General features: G+C 45.2%; 1 protein-coding gene across 4 annotated transcripts in view; it reads right to left on the reverse strand.

Annotated features, from left to right (window-relative positions):
* The window catches only part of CTNND1 (catenin delta 1), a 46,066-nt gene that overhangs the window by 13,246 nt on the left and 10,720 nt on the right, over positions 1-22,100 (reverse strand). For all 4 annotated transcript variants that reach the window (XM_080927915.1, XM_080927914.1, XM_080927913.1 and 1 more), the window contains exons 2-7: positions 9,071-9,358; positions 6,852-6,923; positions 5,721-5,873; positions 4,848-5,383; positions 1,585-2,048; positions 240-423 (exon numbers count right to left, since the gene is read on the reverse strand). In XM_080927915.1, coding sequence (XP_080784041.1) covers positions 240-423; positions 1,585-2,048; positions 4,848-5,383; positions 5,721-5,873; positions 6,852-6,923; positions 9,071-9,265 — 1,604 coding nt within the window. In that variant the 5' untranslated portion in view covers positions 9,266-9,358. The remainder of the gene's footprint in view (positions 1-239; positions 424-1,584; positions 2,049-4,847; positions 5,384-5,720; positions 5,874-6,851; positions 6,924-9,070; positions 9,359-22,100) is intronic.

Genomic DNA, 22,100 nt, shown 5'->3' on the forward strand with positions numbered 1-22,100 from the left:
GGACACACGCACATGTGTGGTACTGAAGACGGAAGCTAAGAAAGGACTTCACCAGTAAAGTAAGCGCCACCGCATCTGCCACCAAACCACACCCTTCTAAGACAGGGTCTTACAATGTACCCAGCTAGCCTTGGCCTCTACCTTGACAGGCTACTGACTCAGCCTCTGATAGGTTTACAGCCTACACTACCAACCCCAGCAAAAACTGAAGCTGTATAGTCTTGGACGCCTCCACTTACCTGAGGCAGCCAGCTGTGTTAGTGAGCACTGACTCCCATTCAATATGCCGTGGCTTACAGTCTTCATTGGGTTCTCTCTCCCAACCAGAATGTGGAATGATAACTTCATCAGTCAAGGCGTGTAGCGCGTGGTCCACAATCTCCATTTTGATTGAATCATGGGATGAGAGATTCCACAGGGTTCCTGACAGGGACAATCAGAGAGCTCTTTAGCACCCAATATGTCTGAAGAGTAGCAGAGACAGCCCCATTCTATTCCTTCTTAGTCGTCCTCAGTGACCAGATAAGTTCATTACACGGTCTATGACTCCATGTAGTGTTAGTCAGGTTTCTGACCCTTGGCAATATATGTATTTTATACCGTGGTTTAATCCTGGCATGTGGACATAAAATAAAGCTTACAAAACAATCTAGTTTGTCTCAGCAACAGTCACTTGGTCCACAGAACTCTTTGTTGTGGGAAGTTGTCCTGTCCATTGCTGGATGCTTACCACTGAACCAGTATCCCTAGCCTTTGCTCACTGGATGCCAAGAGCATGCTCTACCTAACCTCACGTATGACAGCCAAAAGCAACTACAACCAAGATGTCCTCTGGGGGACAAAAATATCCTGCCAACTGAGAACCAGTATTTCTTTTTCTTTCTGGAATTTTATGCCTCCACAAAATGGATCACCATGTATAATCTGGAAAATTATCATTCCAAATAAATGGCCATAAACTCAAATTTCTAAATGAAACAGGCAGGCCAAGTCACACAAGGCACACATTTAAAATAGACCATACACTGTGGGAAAACGGCAATTGCCACCCAGCTTCTGTCTTTGGAAAACAAGTTTCTCTATTACTACAGTCGATCAAAAATAACAGATTGTGCCAGTCACGGTGGCCCACTCATTAATCCTAGAGCTCAGGAGGCAGAGGCAAGTGGATTTCTGTGAATCTGAGGACAGTTCATCTATGCACTGAGTTCTAGAACAGTTTGCTACATAGAGAAAGACCCTATCTCAAAAACATGAAAAACATGCAGGTCCTCTCAATGTGCTGGAGATTCCTGTGTGGTGTGTGTCACCCGAGGCTACCCACTACCTCGGAACCTAGAACCAAAAGGTAGTGGGCTGGCCAGACATGGTGGTGCATACTTCTTATCACAGTGCTTGGGAAGCTGAAGCAGGCAGATTACTTCAGGTCCAAGTCTGACCTGCTCAACACAGTGAATCCTAGGTCAGCCAGAGCTACGTAGTGAGACCCTGACTCAAAAAAAATGAATGATTCAAAGATAACAGAGTAGAAACTTCTAGATCCATGCCTCCCTATGGTTCACAGTGCCCTAACCCAGCACTTACCAGTGATCACTTCGGTCAGGTCCATATCCCGAGCCTTCCGGAGCAATCGCACCAGGGCAGGGACGCCGTCACAGTTCTTTATGGCGATCTTGTTATCTTGGTCACGCCCGAAAGAGATGTTCTTGAGAGCTCCACAGGCTCCGAGGTGCACTTCCTTTTTGGGATGGTCTAACAGCCCTACCAATACCGGGATACCCTTGAGCTTGCGCACGTCAGTCTTCACCTTGTCATTGCGGTAACATAAGTGCTGCAGGTATGCAGCCGCGTTGGACTTAACAGCATCCAAGCGGAAGCCTAGCATGGCAATCACCTCTGGCAGCTCAGGCTGTCTCCAGTTTGGAGGTGGGGGCATTCCCTTGCGCAGACTATCCAAGCTTGCTAAACTTCCCCGCTCGTGCTGAGCCAAAGGAGCCCAATAGTACTGATCTGGTGGCACCTCTTCACCAATCATGTCTTCATAGCTCCTACAATTTTGAAAGAACAAAGAACCAAACAGTTAAATCTGGTTTTGTAGACATTCCCGTTACCCATCATCTTCAAGGTAGGACCACAGCTCTATACAGAGGTCACGTATCTCCTCTGTGTGGCCAATCTTTAATGATTCTGGGCAAGTCTTCTCAATGTCCTCTACCTTATTTTGAGACAGAGTTTCTTCCAAATCTGAAGCTTGCTGATTCAGCTAAGCTAGACCGACTGTCCTGCAAAACCCAATCTCTGCTTCCCCAGCGTGAGCCTCCACAGATGTGCAGAAAGCAATTCACCAACTGAACCCTCTCCCTGGCCCCAACTTTAATAATTTAGAAGTAACCTGTGACATCTGCTGATTGTGAAAGATAGTATTTGAAAATGTTGGTTACAAAGAGAACAAACCAGGAATGGGCACACAGTAAACAGCCAGTTGAACAGAGCCATCAGCTTGCCCTATTTTGGAAATTAAAGAGGCGCTGATCAGGAAAAGTGGAGGACTTAGCTTTAGTACTACTGAGGTATAAACTTGAACATTAATTGTCACAGCCTTAAATGCTATTCGGTCAGACAGGTATGCGCCAAGAATGAGTTCCGTCCTTCGACTTCTATACTTCTAATTCTGCCAAAATGGCACCTACACACCAACATTTATTGGAAAGTCCCAGTTCTCAAATCAGGAGACACTGAAAGATGTGAAATGAGAAGTAACTTTTCCTGTTTCAGTACCACCAATACCCACTAGAGGGCAAACCTGTCACACTGCTATTTATAAGCACAAAGGATGAGCCCTATTGTCTGAGCTCATCTCACCCTGGGGCTCCCACTGGGGAGAGTAGACTGTTGTGTGGGGCTGTTTGTTCCATAAAACTACTCCCACCGTCAAACGTTGAAAATTTGCCTGCCTAACCTGTATCAACACTGACCATTAAATAATAAAGGATTCAGTAGAACAAGTCATTGTGATAAAATAAATAAAAAAAAAAATTGGGCTGGGCAGTAGTGATGCATGCCTTTAATCTCAGCACTTGGTAAGCAGAGGCAGGGGGATCTCTGAGTTCCCAGGTCTACAAAGAAAGTTCAAGGACAATCAGAGCTACACACCCTTGTCTTGAAAAACCCAGGGAGGCTCTGTGTGGCAGAGGCACAACTAGAACCAGGGTTCTCAAGTTCACTGCTTTTGCCACTAATCACTGCCTCCCGTCAAAGTCTGACCTTGCACCATTCTTGAAGGCCCAAAACAGGAAGTACAACTCTTCTAGTCAAGAATCTTGCTAGTCAAGCAGGATTTCAAACTCAATGTCACTCTGGAATAAACCCAAGAACCAAGCCCCAAACCCTCTCTCTGTGAACTGGCACTTCAAAGGACAGCAGGAATGGTCTGGTCATCCACACCCACCAGTGTCTAATCTCTCTTGACTAATGAGGAAGTCAGAGCAGACTTGTACTTCAGCCCCACTCCTTGGGCAGACTGTTCCAGTGATAGCTGCTATCACCTACCCTAGCTAATTTACACCAGCTAAGATCTGGTGCCCCTTTAGGAATAAAAGGTGAGTCACAGGGGAGTTGAATTTGCTAACCATGCCATCTGAAGAGTGTCTGTGACTCAGGCTTAGATAATAGGGCCTCTTCTCCGTCCCAGACTAGTTCATGGTTAGCCAATACTACCTAATACACATTTGGAAAGTGCCAAGACCTTAGCTTTGGAAGGTCATGAACCTGCATATGAGAACTGTAACCGCTGCCAGGGCTCCCTCGCTACCATGGTAACTGTGAGCCTCCTTGACTAGAAAGATATAAACCCTACTTTTAAAGTAATGTTTGCAGCCCAAGACCAAACATGTTTTGTACACACCCAGAAAAAGTAAGAATTTTTAAAATAACCTTTAAAAAATATGAAAACCCAACAAGAGACAGGATGAAGGCGCTAACAAATATCACACAAAGCCTAAATGGGTCCTTTAGAAAGTAGTGGTGCCCCGTCAACAGCAACATTGTAAAATATTCTCCCACAGCAACTACTCATCCAAACAGTAATCAGGACACCTCAGCCACCACAGAGCACCTACAGAAGACAGGTGCTTAGCGATCTTCGGGAGGCCCACTTCCTGCTCACCACCTCCACAAAACCCTAAATACAAAGTGTTAGGGTTTCTGTGAGCTCAAAAATCATTATCTGTAAACATTAGGATTTGAACTACTGCAAGGACAGTTCTTAAACAAAATCTTGTGTCTAGCACCGAAACAGTAGCTAACAAGATTCCCAAGAACAAGAGTATGAACATTCCCAGGTCCCTGGGCTCCCTTCTCTGTCACCAGAAGGGAGCCCGATCTTAGGCAGAACTTACTGCAGCTCAACCATTTCTTGAGCTTTAGTCCAATAACTACCCCTAATCACTTTTTTCTTTTGACCGTTCAGAAATGGTCAATATGATAGTCCAAACCCGCTTTGCACTCACTGCAATGACCCTGCCTCAGCCTGTGGATTGTAAGCTAAGTGATGTGGTGGCTCACCTACAGTCCCAGAATTTGGAAGGACTGAGTTCAAAGTCATCCCCTACTATAGCCAGATTGGTGCACAGACTGAGCTACTGAGGTTCTTGTCTCAAACAAGAACAGAAGTTAGCAAACAAACACGACAGAGTAATTACAACCAAGAGTAAGATGGTAAAACAACATTTGCTGTTCTTTCTACGAAAAAGAGAGAAAGGAGCCCAACGGTCCACAAGCATCATGGGTCCCTAAAGCCACCTCTTCCCCATCTGGGAAAAAAAGCCTTTCGCCCTATCCTTGCCCACCTGAGACGCCGCCGAGGGTCCGAGGGCGTTCCTGTCCGACGAGCAGTACCATAATCAGACATCATGCCGTAGTCTAGGTCATCGTAGCCCATGCTGCGCTGGTCATCCTCCAGCCCGTAAGGCTCTGGATGAAAACGATGCAGATCCACACTGCTCCCGCCTACGCGGACCTGGGGCTGGGGCCCATAGACATCCTGTCTACTGGGTGCACGGTAGCCTTCCATGCTGGGCCTATACCGCTCCTCAATCCGGGTCACCCGGGACAGACTGCCATAGTTGTCACCGCCACCTGGATAACCATCTTCATAGTGTCGGCCATACCCATCCGGAGGGTAGTGGAAGTTCCTAGGAAGAGTAGCAGTACCCGCCTGCCCCACATAGGGACCAGGGGCCCCGTTGCCATTCTTGCGGAAGTCACGGCCCAAGGTCTGGATATAGTTATTGGAGACTGCCGAGGCATCCACGGGCAGCCCACCAGGCCCCACGGGGACTGGCTGTACTGTTCGAGTTGTCATCGTCTTCACAACTTTCTTGACCTTCAGTTAAATAAGAAAAGGAAAACCAATTGTTGAAGGAAATAATAAATCTAAGTTTAGATTCCACAGTACTCTAAGAAAGAAAGCCTACCCTAGGTCTTTACATAGAAACCCTCAGTGGAGAACACTGCCCAGTCACTAACATCCTGTCCGGAAGCTACTGGAGCTGTCACATGCCTCCTCTCTTCCCACTTCCTGAACTTCTTTTACCTTGTCTGTTTCCCCAGTGACCACTTTCTTTCTGGCGATCAGTGGCCATCGCTCACTTAACTCATTAGCTTCTCTACTGAAGGACACGGAGGACCTATCACTCTAAGACATGAAAATCTCAGTTTACTGTGGTCTCCGTGCGCCTCGTGGTCCCATCCTCTGAGGTCTCCACAGAAACAACAGACATGGCTCCCTCAGGGTCCTCTTCCGTATAGGTTTCCACAATCTGTCCTGGCTCCTGCATCCTGGGGACAGTGCTATAGAGAAGGTGGTTGTGATCCTGTGAGAGAGAAAATGTGAAGCTAAATGCAAGCAGCAGCCCATCCTGGAAATCCGTCCTGAGAGCAGGAACTCTCCAAGCCTCTCCCTGCCCTCGGGGGCTTTTAGGGAAAAATGGTTGTTATCTTTAAAATTTGTATAAAAGGGCAGGGCAAGTTGGTGCCGACCTTTAATCCCAGGCAAAGGCAAGCAGACCTGTAAATTCAAGGCTGACCTAATATACACAGCAAATTCCAGGCCAGCCAGGACCAGAGAGACACAAAGACCGATATGAAACTTCCCAGCACTAGCTATCTAACACATTTTAAGAAGGAAGCTAAAACCACACTGACCGAGTGATAGACAGTGATTAACCCCTGCGCTGGTCACCTACTTGAATCTGAACTGTGTAACTGTTACATCTACCTTTGAGCAATACCTCAAAAAGAACAGCTTACCCAATAAAGATAAGAATTTAAAAATAATAAAAATAAGAGGTTTTTGCTTCGTTTTAGGTAGCTAGGCGAGCACTCCACCTACCACTGGAAAAAAATATCTAGAGCCCTCTTCTTACTTTTACTTGGGATAAGGTTTCAGTAATTTTCCAGGTAGGCCTTGAAATTTTTAATCCTCCCTCAACCCCCCAAAAGACTGAGATCAGACTTGCCCCACCAGGCCCAGCAAATGTTATCTTTTGGCTGGTTTTATGTTACTCATAAAATCATAGTCATTCATCTTCCTGGTCAGATCTTAAGTAAGCTTTCCTACAATGCAGAATTATGCTCGCCCCCAACACAACTGCAGTTTCTGGAGATCAAACGAGACAGGTATGCCAAGAGAAAAGGCAACGATTTTAAAAAATCAACAAAACTATAATTTGGAACAGCATCTTTTTAATTTCCTAAATTACAGAATAAACAAATATTTACAATGAGCACTCCAGCATAGAGAGATAAAAGATGTGAATGAAACCATCTAGACCTTGAGTCACAACAATTACCTGGGGTCCGTTGAGTTTCAAATCTGAAAATTTCTGTCTGTCAAGGTCAGCATCGCCCACAAACCGGCCGTTCTGAAACATATCCCACAAAACAATTCATTTTCTGTCTGTCCTTTGTTCTGTCAAACACATCTTTCTTTCAAAAATGAAAGGGCTTTTGAGAAGGTATTTGTGGACTGAAATCCTTGTGACAGTGTTCCCATAAGAACAGTAACACTCCTTAATCTTAAGATAGCACTTTCCTCTAAATTGGAATCAGGCCTAGAATTCTGGCATGGGGAGGGTCTCTGACACATCAGCATGTAAGTTCCATGAGCACACAGGGGTTGAGTTCAGGAGTTTCTAGGCTGCTGCAGCCCTAATACCTTGAGTAGTGCTTGGCACATGAGAAGCATTCAAAGACCAACAGTTTGCTGAATAAATGGCACAGACTCAGGTTAGTTCCCTACTGGGGAAACCCTAAGAATGTAAGTTAGGGAAGCTATAAAGGGGGAACAGGGTGTCCCAAAAAAAAAAAGCCTTCTTTATTATTCTAGGAATCTTCATGCTGTGGCACCATGGGAAACTTCCATTCCAGGAAGCTTTTTAAAGGAGAGTCAATTCTCCCTTTCCAAATATGAAGGAAAGTACTCAACAGTGCCCCTCAAGAAAAATCTTAACATCTTTATGAAGTTACAGCCACAGAACACATTCTCAAATGTCCTTAAATTGCTCTATCTTTAGCACATAACCCAATGAGACTGTATATATAAAAGCACATTTGCTGCTCCTCTCCCATAGAACACAGTAAGAGCCAACAACCTAGAGAGGACATTCTTCCTCCACCCATTCTCCCTTTACATTCAGGGTAACACAGCAGGGGAGGAAGTTAAACACCCTTTTAGGAAGAAGGAAGGGTGTGGTTTCAGTGCTGAGCAGAGGTTAAAAATAAAGGAGAAACCACTAAATCCTGGGATTCCCCGCCCCCTAAAGTCCAAGCACCCCACTTTCCTTCAGTGTGTCTCATCCCTAGCTCTCTATACTCGAGTTCCTGAAAAGTTCCCTGAACACTGGAAACATGGCCTCCTGGTTCTGATTATTTCCAATCATACCTGCTAGGCTAAGGGTTAAGAAGCTGGGCATGACTGTCACCCTAGCACTAGGGAAGCAGAGGCAGGAGCACAAGGTCAGCCTGAGCTATACGCCAACAGCCTTCAAAACCCCAAAGGACTGGAAATGTTTCGTGGCAGGCACAAGACCCAGGATTCCACCCCCGGCTCCTCATAAGTAAGTCAGTGAGTACAGTCTAGGACGTAGCTGTACGGTAGAGTATTTGCCTGTCACGTTCAGGGCTCCAGGGTCAATCTCTAGCACTACAAACACACAAACAAACAAAAACAAATCAGTTTAAGCAATCAGTTAAAAGAACTGAATGTAAGCACTGTTCTAATTCCATTCAGACCTCTACAGTCAGTCAGTCTGCTAAAGCAGTGCCCAGCATGTGTGCGTGCAGACTTACTGGTAAAACCTCAGACTACGTCACAGTAAAGTCAGACAAAGACCATAGGAAACACAATATACTTCTCATTTCTAACACCAGTCCTCCCAAGTCACATCGAAGTCAGCAACCCAGAGACCACTACTGGCTCCTGTGGTTATCTGGGTTAAATAATAGCATGACCACCCCCACCCCCACGCTAACAAGCAAAAATAACAATGACCCCTTCCTCCAAAACATGACTTACACACCCAACAATAAGCGGACATATAGGAAAGGAGTATACAATTTATGAAAACTGTAACACTTTCTGAGAAAAGATGGTTCCCTGGTTGAGACTGAGCTGGAGCTAGGAGCTCAAGATACCTAACTTCCCCAACCACTAAGTACATATACTTTCCTAATTTTTGACCCTGAGAAAAGATATTTCAAAGAAAACAGAAGTGACTCTGAGTACAGCTCCAAAGAACAGAACCACAACTAGAAATAACTAGAGCTGTGTCCCCATCCAGAAAACACACTCTAGCAGAACAGGAAGTCACAAAGGGTTTCTAAAGTCCACCCGACTCAGATCAGTAACAAATCCCCTATTTCTTAATCAGCATTTATAATGTCCCGGGAACAGCTTGTCTTGAAGTGTAAGCGCTGGACAGCCCAGAGCCAGTAGCATCTCATTAAGGATGTGACCTTGGTTGTGACCATGCCAACATCCTACCTGCAGGTCTGATGGAAAGAGGGTTACCTGATGCCGACGGGTGAGGGTGCCGTTGGCCATGAGTGAATTGGCATCTTGTGGTGAGACCCGGACGCGTTCCAGTTGCGCCGAGACATGGCGCCGCTCCTCCTCCAGCGCCCGGGTCAGCTTCTCAAACTGGGCCTCTTGTTCTTTCACAGAGGCCAAGATGCTGGCGGTCGACTCCACCTCTGAGTCGTCCATGAAGGTAAGGGGAGGAGCCGCCGCAGGACAGGATAAGAAGTAAGGTGGACCACAGAGGGAGTAGAAAGGAGGGAGTAGGTCCCTCACTTCACACTGGGGGGGGCGGGTCAGAGAGAAGAGAAAAGATCACAGGTCAGAGAAGACAGAAGATGCCCTCTGTGTTTTTACTGCAGTGCAGAAAGCAAGCCACCACCAACCAAGCCTGGGAACCCATCACCAGGGTCGGCTCCAACAGCACCCTTTGCCTATCACCTACCCTCTTCAGCACTCTAGGAACTACTGAAAGAGAAGGTTGTGGCTCCACCCAAGTCTCTCACTGTTGGCAGGGCAGCGTGGGGTTAAAATGAGGTTATTTTTCTCTGGAAGTATTTGCAGGCATCGGCTTAATAATTGTTTTAAGACCCTGGTACAGGGACAACCTACTTCTAGAGATAATAGAACAACACAAATTTTATTTAACCTCCCCCAAACCTGCACACTATACACGCAGCTTTAGTGATGAACTAAGTTAAATGCCAGTGAAGAAATGGAGACATAAGCTGAGCGGTGGAGGTGCACGCCTTTAATGCTAACACTCGGGAGGCAGAGGCAGGCAGGGCTCTGTGAGTTTGAGGCCAGCCTGGTCTACAGAGATTGTTCCAGGACAGCCAGGGCTACACACAGAGAGAAACCCTGTCTTGAAAGTCAAAACGTAAATAAAAATAAAAGAGCATCCCAAGTGGAAAGACAAAAGAACCTAAGCCTCCATGTCTCACACATGTATGAGGTCTATCTCACAAAGCCACACGAGGCAGAGGGCGTGTTAGTGGAAACAGCAGTGGCAGAGCCACAGGCGCCGCCTGTGAGTAAGGCACCGCCTCAAGCCTCAAGCGGCTGTGCTGCGGGGTAACCCACCTTCTCAGGAGGCGGGCGAGCACAGCTTATGTGGCCGGCCTACATAAATTTGTGGCTGGCCTGGGCAACTTAACAAGATCTTGTCTCAAGTTTTTGTGGCCAGGTGTGGTAGCTCATAGCTTTAGTCTCAGTACTTGGGAGTCAGATGCAGATGGATCGCTATGAGTTCAGGGCCAGCTCAGTCTACAGAGCAAGTTCCAGGATAGCCAGAATTGCATAGAAAAATCCTGTCTCAAAAACAGACAGATAGATAGGTAGAGAGATAAAATGTATACTGCTGAATGGCAAACTAGGAGGATTTTTTTTTCTCTTGTTCCCTTAACTTCTCACCATATACCTAAGAAAAGAAGGCACCTAAAATAATTTTTAATTCTTAACAAATATATATTCCATACACACCTGTTGAGAGAAGGCCCGTAATTGATTGGTTTAGCACAGAGAATAGCCCAGTCTAGATTCAGATAAACCATGGAAGCATCCCAGCCACCTCAGCAAGCAGCAAGCAGGAAGGAGAGAGCTGCAGAAATATTTGGAGGAAAAATGAGAATGGGAAGAAAATAAACTACATACACTGCATACATATAAGAAGATAAGGGGAGTAATGGAAATGAAAGAGGTTTTTAAGAAACAATTTGGAGTTTTGCTTAATGAGACAAATACCCTTTAGACTTTGCCATGTTCAGTTATCAGGGCTTTGGATGTAGGATTAATCACAGCACAGATTACACTGTGATCTGCAGTTCCTCTAGCTGTAAATCCATGTAGAACCAGACCAGGTCACAATGCAGTTAAAGCCCCACATAGTCTCTGTTATAGGCAACTGATTTGGGGGTGAAATTTGTGGTTGGAATGCCCTTCCCCCTCCTTCGCACCCTTAAGGCAGAAACCTCAAAGCCCAGTCCCAGCATGCCCACAAAGACATTGAGAAACCAATGCAATAGTCATGGGGGGAAGACATGTGGGGACTGGCCTAGGCTGGGCCTTCTGCTAGGCTCCCTTTCCCACGCTTCCCAGAGCCCCACCAAACACAAACGCTATATAGCCTGCTTGCCTTACCTGTGTTGGCATTCAGCAGGCAAGAGGACGCAGAGGAAACTGATAAATAGATGCCCAGGAAACTGAGTCTGTTCAATCACTAAATCCGAGAACACACTGAACTGTCCCTGAATGCGTCCTACCCAGCCCTAGGCTCCCACAATCATTTATCACCCCTGTTCTCATTCAGCCCGACGCCTTCTGCCCCAGTGCCACTTTCTCATACCCTACCCCACATTCCGAATGGCCACTCAAAGGTCTTTCTTTACTATGTTGTTTTTTGTGGTTCTGTTTGCTTGTGACATCTCCTGGGCTGGCCTCAAACTCACTATAAAGCTGAAGCTGGCCCTGAATTCCTGATCCTCCTGTCTCTCTACTTCCCAAGGACTGGAGTGTAACAATCTATCTTGTTCTAACTGTTACCTTCTTACCCCTATTTCTTCATTCTAAACACTTCCTTCATCTGCTATGGACAATGACCTATGAACCTTCCACATCAAGAATACCCAGCTCAAGAGACTCCTCCAGTTACTGATTTTAAGCAGGGCCTGTACTGCAGTTACCACTGTGGCAGCCTCCACCCTGTAATCTTCTTGCTAATAAAAGCCCAGGCGACCACTACTACCGGGTACAGAGAAACAACACTCCCTGCCACAGATGACAGTGCTTGTCATCATGCCATAAATGGTCACTTTTTGCCACCATAACTTTAATTTGACACAGTTAAAAGGAAAGTTAAGGACAGCACTGAGGGACCTATATCACGCAGCACGGTCTGGAGAAATTCTTCTCCATCATCCTGGCTTTAAAGCTGACTAAGAGGATAATACAGTTAAGCAGAGAAGAGGCCACACTCCTAGGTCTACGCATGAACAGCTTTTCTGTGTAAAGGGAGAAGCAGTGGCTGTGTGAGAGAGGATATAACTCACAAGACTGTCCCAGTCCTGGCTTATGCTATGGTTACTCTCATCTGCATCTGTGTGATGTCAATAGCAGCAGGCCGTTGTTCTAAGTCTGAGCTGCTGTGAAGATGGCTGAGATAGTGTGTTCTACAAGGTGAGGTATTAAGTTATTTCAAGACTTGAGTCGATCTTCTAATTACATTACTTCATGGTGATGTCTCAGCCCCAAACTATTTTGTGAAGTAGTAGATGAAATTAATCGGATCTAGAACACGACTGAGTTCTACAGAGTAGATGAGCTGGTTTCTCTACTCCAGCTCTGTGCACAAGGAACTCCCACCTAAACCAGTGTTTCTGGAACAGACGTGTTTCTCTAGTACCTGACAGTCACTGTGCCATTGCAAATCTCTTACATTAACTCTTATTTCTTTCTCAGGGCCTTACAAGTTTGTTACCTCAGACAAAGAGAACATGAAAAAATTACCAACGCTGGAATGGCATTTATTGTCTTAGCAATCACAAAAACAATAAGGAAGTTGAGTTTTACTGCAAATGTTAAAACAGACTCATAGGTGAAAAAAATTAGCCAAGTTCCTACAGTGCGCAGCGAATTTAGAACTGAAACCCAGGTCTGGAATATTTCTTAAGCCCGTCCGCTCTTCTGTGATGTGCTGTGCAGACACACATCAAACAGGACATACGGCAATTGGCTGTGATCCCGGTGCTTAGGAGGCTGAAGCAAGAGAACCACAGGTTCAAGCCCAGCCTGGAGCTACTTAGCAAGGCCTTTCCTCAAATTAAAAAGAAAAAATGGTCCAAGGCCCTTTGGCCTATAACCTTTCAGAACTTTCTTCCTAACCTTTATCGAAAAGAGGGAGGAGGCAATACTTCTGTCTACAGCGTGACAGGCCACAGCAGAAAGTCTCAGAACTTGATGAGGTCTCTTCTTCCTGCCACATACCATGAAAAGACTATGCTGCAAATCAATCTACAAATCACTGGCTTTGGTCAGCATCAAACACCTTTCCAGTTCACCACTTACTACTGTCAAACAGACACTTTCATCAAAAAAGGACCATTAAGGGGTGTTTAGCCTTGTTCTCCTAAGATTATGTTTTTTGAGAATAGCTGTGTTTATTTTTAACAAGACATAAGTCTTTACCAGATAGATATCGCCCATACTAGGAAGACCTTCCAGGTCTACAGGCATTCATTTGAGCAATGATAAAGTCAGTCTCTTGTCAGAACTTCAAGGAATATTAAGTTAAATCGAATGTCTAGAAGGAACAAATAATCAGTGCCAATCAAATAGCAGGGCAACGAAACCAGTCACCAATAAAGGCACAATCCCTGAAATGATTTGTTTTACTATAAACTGGCTACAGAAATCTATTTGGAGGCTGGGAAGATGGCTCGTGCCTAAGACATCGTGCACTGAAGACTTGAGCTGAAACCCTGGGGCCACATGGTAGAAGGAAAAACCTGCTCTGACAGGTTCCAAACATATGCACACACAAATAAATACGTGTAATAAAAACATTTGCTATAAAGAAGTCTAATTTGGGCTGGGGATAACATGACTTACATACACAACAGCATTTAGGAGGCTGAGGCAGGAGAATTTGGTATAAATAGAAGCCAGCCTAGGCAACATAGTAAGACCCTATCATCATCATCATCGCCATCATCATCTTCATCTTCATACTAGAACATGGGCTTTTAAATTCCGACTGTATTAAAGTCCCAGACCCAACATTTACACAATCCTGGGCAAGGTGCCTCAGTTTTCTTCTCTGTAAAATGGAAAAATAAAAAGTACATAAGGGAGTTATAAGAGCTAAATGAAACAATTCATATGAAGTGCTTAGAGAAAGCCAAGACGTATGGGAAGCCATTGACAATGTAACTGTAGTAATTAGTACATTTGAACACAAGAAACTAGTGGGGGGGGGAGCCACATGCTCCTTTTGCTCCCATGATTCCACTAGAATTTTTTCTTAATGGCAAAGATTAAATGAAACCCCTGACTTCAAAAGATCTAATACAATCACTGGTTCTGTCCAAAAAAAAAAAAAAAATCTAGAAAACCTGGAACTATAACCCTGTTTACATTTTAATTTCCATTACCATCCATCCAGAGCTTCATTTAATGACTACAAATACACACACAGCCTCCTACGGAATACCACTCAGTAACATACAGCAAGCAACTTATAATAATACTTCAGCACTGCGTGATATAATTTTCAGTCAGAAGAAAGTATCCAAAACTTACAGTTCAATGTTCCTGTTCAAGTACACACAGAGAGAAAATTACCATTATTTCTAACACTCTGAGAAAATTTCTAACATATTCTGAGAAAAGTTTTTCTAAGACTCCATATTAGGAAGAGTGATTGTACCAGAGTCCAAAGTTCCAGCTACCAGGGCTAGAGAGATGGCTCAGTGGTTAAGAGCACCAACTGCTCTTCAGAGGTCCTGAGTTCAATTCGCAGCACCTCATGGTGGCTTACAACCATCTGTAATGGGATCTGATGCCCTTTTCTGGTGCATCTGAAGACATAACACTCATATCCACTAAATAATTAAGTGAATGAATTAATGAATGAATAAAAAAGGTTCCAGTTCCCAGCCCATCCCTCATGAAAGTTCTACCTTCTGAGCTTGAGACTAATTATAGTAATTCTCACGTCTGTTTAGATCACATCCATACTAACCCCTGGAAGCCATGTCTGAGTGAGGTGTAAGAATCACAAAAAGGAGTTCAATGGCAAGAAGACCATCTCTTAAAAGCAGTTTCAGGGCTGGGATACTAACTCAGTAACACAGTGCTAAGTACAGTCATAAGGCTCTAGGTTTACTCCTCTACAACACACAAACCAAAGAAAAGACCCAAAGACAAAAGAGCATGCAGTGTGTGCCTGTTGCTTAAGCTAGTTCTGGATCAGCCTAGACAGCACAGTATAGCAACAATAATAGTAATAAATTACTAGCAATTAATAAAATATTATTAATCCCAGAGGCTCCAACTTACTGAGAAGACTGGGCAATAGTGTCTTACTGTGTCCACCCTAAGGTTCACTCTGGCAGGAAATGGGGCCTCTGGGGAAAGCAGTGTAGCTGACTCCAGTGGCAAAGGAAAGAACTTAAACACATGGGACTGAAGAGATAGCCCAGCAGTTAAGGACACTTACACACATGTGTATGCATATAGATACACACACACACACACACACACACACACACACACAAACAAAAAGAGCCAGGAGGCGATGCCACATGCCTCTAATCCCAGTACTCAGGAGGCAGAGGCAGGCAGATGTGAGTTTGACGTCAGCCTGGTAGAGAAAGTGAGTTCTACAGACAAAAACCTGTTTTGAAAAGATGGGGGTGGGAGCACACACCTGCTATCTAAGCACTGGGGAGGCTAAGGCAGGGAATCCTTGGGAGTTGATGAGCGAGGCCAGCCTGGGCTACATGACAATCTGAGTTATTCTGTGTGATCCAGTTCTACCCTCTCCCAACACAAACAAACAAACCACTGGGAATGTGATTCCATCCTCCCCTGGCTGGCATGGCAGTATCTCTTCTGAGCTGGATTTCCAGAAGCTGTGTTCTAGAGCAATGGATCTGTGCTGCATTAGAAGGCCCCTCGGCCCTGAGAGATGACCAGGCTTTGGGTAACCAGGACCGCAAGGGTTTCTGGGTCTGGGCATCTGAAGGGCATAAATACATAGGCCATAAGATGGCCAAACAACAAAGTCTAGCCATCCTGGCTTGGCCCAGCTCCATGCAGCATGTAGCCAAGCTGAGACGTGAATTTGGTTTAGTAATATAGACCAGGCTAACCTAGAACTCAGAGTTGCTCCTTGTCTCGGCTACCTACTGATGAGACTACAGGTGTGTATTACATCCACTGCAGGATTTAACGTGTGACTTCTCTTCACTTCGCTTGTTTGAGACAGGGTCTCCACTCTAGTCTAAGCTGACTGTAACCCTACATAGCTCAAACTGTCCTCAGACTCTTGAGCTATCCTTCTATCTCAGCTTCCAGAATGCTAAAACTACAGATGGTGGCCACAATACAAGATGAATTTGTAGCTTCTACTGTAAATTCATCATTTCAAAAAGAATGTAGAGACTGGGAAATACAGTCTAGGGGTACCAGGCTGACTAAGAAGTCTGTGCCACCACAAAAACTGGTCCACAGGCAGGAAGATCACTGGAGTCTGCGAGTTTGAGGAAACCTTATATTGAAAGATATCACAAAAGGGGGGAAATCGCTTCACCAGGGCTTGGGTTCAGAATCGTCACAGAACATTACTCCCCCTCCTGCATGTCCTTGGAACTCCCCAAACCCTAGCATTAACACCGGCTCAAGCTGGGCTAGCTTTGAAGCAAAAGAAAGGTGTGACTCTGTCAAGGAAGCCAGGACTGAAAGGGCAGGGAAAGAAACAAACCTGCTTCTCTTTAGAGCAGTATGACACATCCACAGGACTGGTCTAACAAGTCCTTCTGATCTCTCAGACCAGGCCACCTCCCTCTCCTCCCCCATCAGCCAGGTGCCTCTCTCCAAGGCCCTCCACTGGGACAGACACTGAATTTTCTCAACAGACACTGAGCTACTTAGCTAGATCCCTCTGCAACCTGAGCAAAGGGACTTTGCCTATCCTTATAAGGAAAAAGCAGGGCTCTGGGAGAAGCCGATAAGGAAACCAAGATAAAAGGGAGGGGCGTGGGGGGGGGGGAGGCGTCAGACTCCAGGAAGGGGAGAGGCCAAATGCCTTTCTCCTTCCTGAAAAAGGAGGGAGAAAAATGAGAGGACAGTAAAGTGGAAAAAAATCTAGTAATTTGATGATACTGTGCAACTCTTCATTAAGAGGGAAATCCTAAAATTAACTGTGACATCTTATATCCCAAGGCAAAACAAAAACAAAACCTAGGTAAAAAAAAAGTTCAACCCTTGGGTTTAGGAGAGTTATCCAACAGTTTTGAACTCACATTCTTTGTTTTAAAGAGGCGGCTTCTCGCCAACCCTTATGCTTCCTATCCGTGGCATTCCTCAACTCTTTTGCTCATCATTTGAAAATAATAACTTGGAAAAGGTGGAAACATGTAACTGAGCCATATGTACAAAGTCCCCACGTTTTCAAAGCATCAATAAGGACAATAGATAGCCCTTCTGCAAGGTTCAGGAAACATTTGCCTTTATGGACAACAGTGCATTTATGAATAAAGCAGGGACAGGAGGCTCGGAATTCTATTTTAACTATATTAACAGGTAACAAGATGAAATGCTTTTCCCATCTGAATGAAACCCAGCCCTAGAGCACAGTGTACTGCAATCTCCAAATAGAAATTATCAGTAGAATCTTCTCAGTACCTTCTGATTCAATACCAATCTGCCTGTAAGGTGGTCTAGCTAGTGTCTGTGTGATGACCACATTCTCTGAAACTCCAGGTAGGCTCCTAGCCACACACTCACTCACTCACACACACTCATACACACACACACACACTCACACACATACACACACACTCACAAACACCCAGTCACATACACACACACACTCAAACACTCATACATGCACACACACACACTCAAACACTCATACACACACACACACTCACACACACACACACACACACACACACACACACACACACACACACGTTTGAAGAAGGAAGTGGGATAAACAAGCAAAGGCAAGGAGCAGACCCACCCAAAGAGACCTTTGGGACTTACCTTCACTTTACAAGGCAAAGCAATCCTTAGTTTAGGGCTTGGGTTCTAATTCAGAATAAGTTCCTTTTTTGTTGTGTTGTTTTTATTTTTAGAAATGGAAGGGAGTATCTCAAGGTAGCCTTTGCTGTCCTTGAACTCAGAGGTCTACCTACCTGTGGTTCCCAAGTGCTGGGATTAAAGGCATGAGCTGCTGCCACCACCCAGCATCTAAATTTCTTTTTATAAGGAACAAGCACTCAAATCAAAAAGTAGAGGACACAAGACAGAGACTACTTTGTACCAATCACCCACTTTTCCACTGGCAAGCCTCATCTTGAAATCTAGCAAAAAAAAAAAAAAAAAAAAAAAAAAAAAAACACACCACCTCAAGAAAGAAAATCTTATCAAAATATTCCTCTCGGTTTTTAATATGACATCTCACCAAGTCAGAAGCAAAGATCCCAGCTGGGATGGTAAAGAGAAGGAACTAGAAGCAGAGAAGATTGTGCTGGCCAGGATCAGAACAGAGGGAAGGGATTGTTCTAGCGGTATGTCAGCAATCTGCCTCTAGGGCAGCTGTCCTCCTGGGCAGTCAAAGGCCGGTCTGTGTGTGTGTGTGTGTGTGTGCACAGGGGCTAGGCGGCTTAGCAAGAAGTTGAGGACTCAGCCACCCAATCAACGCTGTTAAAAGATGCCTATTTCACAGCTGGAATAAAGAGCAAGAGAAACAAAGCAAGAAAGGAAAGGGGGCAGCAGGAGGAGGGCACGCTGTCATGGGTATACCACTTCAATGCCAGGAAACCACCAGCTCTGCCTGGTTAGGGGCAAACTCTGGCCACCTGCAGTAAGGGGATGCTGAAATCAAAGGGGCAAGTGGGTACTCCTGTGGGCAGCAAGGTGCCACACAGAAGGGCTCCAAGACTGCCCGTTTCTTTGTCCCTTTCAGACTCCAAACAACTTCTGCAACATTATCTAACATCCATGCCCTTCTATAATTCCACCCTTCAGTAAATCCCAGGGATCCACAAACAAGCATTCACAAAACTCAGTGAGCTCTTCAATGCTAAGAGATCAAGACCATTTCTATAACTCAAGTGCGGAGATGTAGAAGGCCACAGTCAGACCTCACACCCTCTAATCCTCAGAGCTCTGAGACCCATTGGACACAAAGGCTGCTCGCTTCTCAGTAGGGCTCTGTAGCAGAACTGCTCTCCAGGGACAAAGAGATTTCACAGGAGAACCACAAAGACATCACCCCTCTCGGTTCCCCCACTCCCAGCTTTCTCACTTCCTGTCACAGTAGCACCAGACCACAGTCTCCCAGAAACAAACAAATACAAAGTGCTGGATTCTGGGCTGCAGGCCAACCACATTCCAGGGCATCCTGTCTACCAATCACCAGTTAGAGCTCCTACTTTGCCCTGCTCAGTTCCTTATCGTGTTCAGGAAAACAACCCTCCTCTTAGCCTCAAGCCAACACTGCATAGGACAAAGCTCAGGCCTTTAAGAATCAGCAGGAAGATAGATACTATGTGCAAGGACCTGAGTAAGAGTCTGGGGGGTTGTTTAATATTGTATTGGGCAGATTTTTTTCACCTTGAGACAGTAAAATAGGGATTTTAAAGCTAAAGCTGCTATTCCAGTCAGCACAGCTACAGTGCCACCAAGAAGATTGCCAACTGTGGAACATGTCACCATGTCCACTGCTTTTAAACCCTTCAAACTTCCCTACAAGTGGAAGGGATTCTTAAAGCTGGGCCCCACCGAGAGCAAACAAAGGCAGCAGACTCCACCCTACAGAAAGGCCGATAATCAAGTTCTGAGGGCAAAGTTCCTGAGGGCCACAGGAACTGCACTGTAGGCCAGGCAGCAAAGGGGTTGACAGCAACCTTAGCTTTTCCTGCAGTCTAGTTTTAAAAAAGAAAAAAAGGAAGAAAGAAAAAGTACTGACCTACTCTGAGAATGAACCAAACTGTTTTTCTATTCCTTCACACAGCGCCTTGGAAGTTAGCTTCCCAAGAAACAAAACTTTAGACAGAGGTCAAACTCCATCAACCCGAGATTCCTGAGACCAAAGAAGTAGTACCCTTTGCCCAAGGTTCCATTCAGAGTTCTGAGCAAACATTCGGAGCCAAGAACTGGTAAACACCATCTTTCTCCTCGTTTCTATCCTTCCTCCTCCTCATCACACTCCCAACTCACTGGGAACATTATCTAAGTCCTCAGTATCCAGCCATACCTCGTGTCAGCACAGTTTCAGAGCGTTTAGTCCTGAAGTGGGCCTGACAGAAGCAGGTGGGGAAGCAGGGCGAGAACACACGCAAGGACTCTGCTAAGCTGACACAAACTCAGGGCCTTGGGGAGACAGAGTGTGTCACTGAAGCACACACGCTCCCAGTTTCTTACCTAGCCCCGAATTTAACTAATTCTCTTTTCCTCAAGAATTTGAAAGTGTAGTTATAATATCAGGAACATCCCCTGCTGACAAAAATTTTGTTCAGACAAAATCAGAGCTGTTGGTGCACAATGACACGGACATACAAGTGTTTTGTTTTTTAAGTAAAATCTAAGGAAGTTTTCTGAAATAAAACAAACAAAATGCTGGTAAAAGACACCCCTACCCCCTCACTCACACACTAACACCAAAGACGCCCCTATGCTGCTACTGCTGCTCTGAAAAGGTGCCTGGCAGGCAGGTCTGCGTGAAACTAAGCAGCTGAGACAAAAAAGGAGTGTGGACTGAGAAATGTCATCATCCAGGAGTATGAGGAAGGAAGATTAGTACAGTACCAACTACAGCTGAACTGAACTCACCAGAGACCCAGAATATAACTGTATCTCTGGCTCTTCCCAACGTTCTTTGGAACATTTAACCAAAGCGAAGTTAAAGAGAACATCCCTGGAGGGCCCAGGGCTTTAGGAGGACGAATCTGTCTTGCCATCTATCTTCCTGTATCATGCTCCAAAGCCAAAGAATGAGAAGGAGGAGGTCGGGTGGTTCTCATCCACAGCCCCAGTCTCCGGGAGATGGAGACAGGATAAATTCAAAAGTTCAAGTTCAAAGTTAGCTTGGACCATTTGAGACTTTAGCTCAAAAAAAAACAAAAAAACAAACAAAAACAAAAAAAAAAAAGGAAAAAAAACAGACATCGGAGATTGGAGCACTTGGAAGGCAGAGGGAGGGGAGAAAAGAATGTGTCTCAGAGTGAGGGTGCATTCCAACCAGCCAACATGCTCAGAGCACTGAGTGAGAAGCCAGTGCCATTCCACTATCCAGGTCCAATTCCTGGGCCACTCCTTACTCCAGAATAATCACAAAGAATAATTGGGAGGGTTTGATTAAGACACCAGCTGTTTCCACTACTTTCCCTCCCTCCCCTCCCCCCTTCCTCAGAGCACAGTTCAGACTCACATCAAACAGTTAATACAATTGACGGTCAGTAAGAAGGAGAAGCCTGGACTAAAATAGCAGGAAGCGTGCCAACTGGCCCCACTTGGAATGCTTGCTTGGCTCAATTTAAAAATAAGAAACTTTTGTCATCCACTCCCCCTGTCCAATTTAATTCTCTCTACAATCTATCTACCTTTCAGTGTCAGACGGCTTTCAGTTTCTTCCTTACAAGTCTGTTTTCAAATCTCAGAGAACACAGGGAGTGTACACAAACAAGGCTCAATGCAAGATAATGTCTGCGAGATGGGAAGGACTCCTGAACTGCAAAAGCAGCCTTAGTACAGGACTCCCCACCCCAACAACGTACACCAGAGGCGAAGGAGAACACAAAACTAAACGGAAACATGATGGTAACTGTTTCTTCTGGCTTCCTAACCAGGTGAGATCAGTAACAGAGACCGTACTGGATGTTCAGGATAGAACACTTGCCTGGTATGCATGAGGTTTTCTGGGGGAGGGGGTGTGACCAGCTCCTCCTCCACCCATATTCCAAGTTAGCCAGAGTTAGCCAAGAAGGAAGTTAAGGAAGCCAGCATTTCCCTTTCAGACAGGAAGTAAATTAGCCCTTCCTGTGAGTTTTAAACAAATTGTACAGCTGGGGTTTTAATGCTAACATCCTCTCTTGAATTTGTTCCACAATTTCAAACTTGCAAAGGGGAAATGGAGACGTGGTCTAAAGGTTTCCCTTAACAGGCAACTTGAGTTCTCCGTGCCATGCTACACATTGAGGTAACCTTTGAATCTGTATAAACATGGAATCTGAGCACAATACTGGGTAACACTCAAGTAGATAATTTCAAATTAACAAGCCCCTACCTCATGTCTACC

This window comes from Micromys minutus, assembly GCF_963924665.1.
Source record: "Micromys minutus genome assembly, chromosome: 13".
Taxonomy (NCBI): Eukaryota; Metazoa; Chordata; class Mammalia; order Rodentia; family Muridae; genus Micromys; species Micromys minutus.